Source organism: Asparagus officinalis, chromosome 7 (assembly GCF_001876935.1).
Source record: "Asparagus officinalis chromosome 7, Aspof.V1, whole genome shotgun sequence".
NCBI classification, from domain to species: Eukaryota; Viridiplantae; Streptophyta; class Magnoliopsida; order Asparagales; family Asparagaceae; genus Asparagus; species Asparagus officinalis.
Genome location: NC_033800.1, coordinates 99,393,385 through 99,396,722, shown reverse-complemented (window position 1 = coordinate 99,396,722; position 3,338 = coordinate 99,393,385). Strand labels below are relative to the sequence as shown.

Below are 3,338 nucleotides of genomic sequence, written 5' to 3'. Positions count from 1 at the left end.
ATCAAAGTTTCGCAGTAAACTTTGGTGCCGGCTTTCTCGGGGGTTCTTACCGCTAGGCTTAGTTGCACCAAGTCGTCTCTGCAAATGCGGCGACTATTGTTCTAGGACAGTGATCACACGATTACCCCGTCTCAGGCCTGCGTTTTCTAACCCTCTTTCGAATTCTTTTGATTATTTGCAGTGTTCTTTTCTAACAAAATCTGAGTGAAATGAATAGACCAACATGAGTTATCTTCCTAAAAAAACTCTGGTATATTTTAAGTTTTGTGGACTCAAAAATTAATCATAGCTTGTGTTTTTTATCAAATGAAAACTATGCATTTAAGCATGCACGAGTTTGAATGATTCCAGGATGAATGGCATTCTAGAAACTTCTCCCTCATGCTTCCTCTTTGGGTGGTTTTGTAGTCTTGTTTCGATGGAGCAATACAGATGACGAGAATCATTCGGCTGGTCTGTTCATCAAAATAATCTGCTCGAATTATGTAAAATTAAGGAACTTACCAAGTAGTTTTATGGAATAACGAAACTGGCTCCCCAATGTTGTATCCTTTTAAATGTTGTCTTATTTTTTTCGTGGGACTCTGGCGCCGTATGATGAAAGGTTATTAATTAATTCAAATAAGCTAGGATCGAGAGTTTGAAACATTAATTGCTTCTTTCACTGTTAAGCTTCTTCTGGTTTTTTTTTGGCACCTTTACTTCAAATCTTAATCTAATTGCCTAGACATTGAACCTTGTAGATCGATTTCACTCCACCTGTGACACCTCAAAAAGCATCAACAGATGACGGAGACAGCCAAATCGGCACAGTCGGTTGTGTTGTAGTAGACCGTGACCGGAACATAGCAGCAGCTACCTCCACAGGCGGGCTAGTGAACAAGAGGGCGGGGAGAATAGGCGACACCCCAATTATCGGAGCAGGTACCTACGCCAACTCATTATGTGCGGTCTCGGCCACAGGTCGTGGGGAAGCAATTATTAGGGGTACAGTCGCACGTGATGTCGCTGCTTTGATGGAGTACAAGGGGCTTTCCCTCAAAGAGGCTACTTCCTACGTCATTGACAGCGTCCCCAGAGGCACTGTTGGACTCATTGCGGTGTCCGCTGACGGAGAAGTCGTCATGACTTTCAATACCAGCGGCATGTTTAGGGCTTGTGCTACACAAGATGGTTACTTGGAGATCGGGATTTGGCCTAACTCGGGCCTCTAGATTTTGAACTGTGAGCTAGTCGTATTGGATTCGTGTGAAGGACCAAAATAATGAGTGAGCTGCTTTGGTCAGGTATGAGATCAGTTACGTTTTCTTTCTTTCTTTCTTTTTTCTCCTTTTTTTTCATGAGGAGTTTTGTGATTAGTTAGTTGTTATTGAATACAATTTTCAAATTGGTTACTGTGGTGTTAAAATAATATTGCCATGAAATATATTTGACGTTTTCTTGTTTTTTTTTTGGAAAAATTGCTTCAAGGCCCCAAAATTGAAAAAACAATGTGCAACAGCCCCCTGTACTTTTAAAGTTTGGTATAAACCCAAAATACACTCCAAAACTTCATTTTAGCCCCTCCAGCTCACTCAATCCTCAGAATCCCGAATCTACCCTTCCCGCCCACTCTGCTACAGCCATCGTGCGTTGGTAACGGTGCCGCCCACTCCGCTACTATCGAGGCGCTCTCTCTCTCTCCTCTCTCTCCCTCCCGCACTCTGTCTCTGGCTTACTCTCCGGCGAAAAACCAAAACCGCTTCTAGGGTTAGGTCGAAACCAGTTCGCAGATGGAGAAAAAATCGGCGAACGAATACGAAGTGGTTCACCATCCTCCGCCGCCGCTGCAACGTCAGGAACATGCACCAATGAACGACGAGCGAGAAGACTCGCCGTCGCCTTCCAAGACCGACGAAGATCCTCCCTCGCCTTCCAAGACCGACGAAGACCCCCTTTTGCCATCTGAGACCGACCGTGGCACCGATTCTCTCACATCCTCCCCTGCCTCCAAGTCGTCGTCCACCCATGCATCATCATCAGGGAATGGCAGCACCGATGAAGCCACCCAAACGTTGTTGAGTTTCCAAATGGGTGTAAGGAGAAAAAGAAAAATTACAAGTTCACTAAACGCACCACAGAAATCCATAAAGAAGTAAGATAATGTTATATGTTATATTTTCTAATTTACATAGATGTTAAGGGATTGAAGTTGAATTGTGAACTATATGCCTGGACATTGGTTGAAGGACATGTTAGCTGATACCTTAATGTTAAATGTGAACTATATACCTCTTATTAATGTTAAGTTTGGCTGTTAAGTGTTAAGGTTTATAGCGTAACTGTTACAGTTCATTGTTGCATGTTAACTATTGGATGTTGGATGTCAAGTGTTGTTGATGTTAAATGTTTAATTATAATACAGGAAAAAGTCAGGTGCTGCTAAAATTAGACCCACTGCAAGTTTCTCCGCATATTGTAAATTTATGAAAGTCCTCGAACCGAGAATGCGGCAGTGTCATTGGGATGCATACCAAGGGTGTACATTCCAGCATTATGTAAAGTTTGGCCCCCCAGCAAAAGATCGACCCACGCTGGAACTTGTATTGAGACACTATAAGGGTAATGAAGTGGCGTTTTCTCTGCCCGATGCCGAAAGTGGGAGAGAAAAGGTTGTTAATTTTGATTTGGACTGGGTGCATGAACATACAGGTTTCCCAATTGATGGGGAAATAATTTACAATAATAGAGATCCTTTCCCTAGGCTTTGGGTGGAGTATTTTGATGAACATTTTACTAGAACCACAAAGAAATCAACGAAGAATATGCGGCGATATGTGGAAGAGCTACTGCAATCTCTTGTTGAATCAAGAAAGAAGAAGGATATTGAAGATTTTGTGTTACTGCAGATACTTTATCAATGTTCATTGATGTGGTGCCCTAGCAGTGTCCAAGGCATCCCAAGGCTCTTGTTCAAATATGTTGATTCAATTGAAAGAGTGAGGAATGTGGCCTGGGGGAAATACATCTATGATCAGACGAAGAAAGGAATTAAGATAGCCAGGGAAGGTCTGCACAGGTCAGGAATAAGCTATGTACCTGGATGCATGCCTTTGATCCCTGTAAGTTGGATTAATCTGTGCATGTGAACGCTTGCTTGTTTTCTGTCAACTTACGTCAAGAAACCATTAAGGCTTACTGGTTCATGTTAACTATTCTAAGGATCTTGTTAACTATATTTCGGTTCATGTTAACTTTAGTGTTTCCAGTATTAAAGTTGGTGTTGTCAGTGTTAACTATATTGCAAGATGAGTTGTGTTAACTATATTCATGTTTAAAAGATTAGTATTGCATACTAA

At 42.0% G+C, this 3,338-nt stretch overlaps 1 protein-coding gene across 1 annotated transcript; it reads left to right on the top strand.

The window, feature by feature from the left end:
• LOC109847559 (isoaspartyl peptidase/L-asparaginase 1-like) lies at positions 433–1,440 on the top strand. Its single transcript, XM_020416793.1, has 2 exons — positions 433–453; positions 744–1,440. Exons 1-2 carry the CDS (start codon positions 433–435, stop codon positions 1,212–1,214), a joined length of 492 nt encoding a protein of 163 aa, XP_020272382.1. The 3' UTR covers positions 1,215–1,440.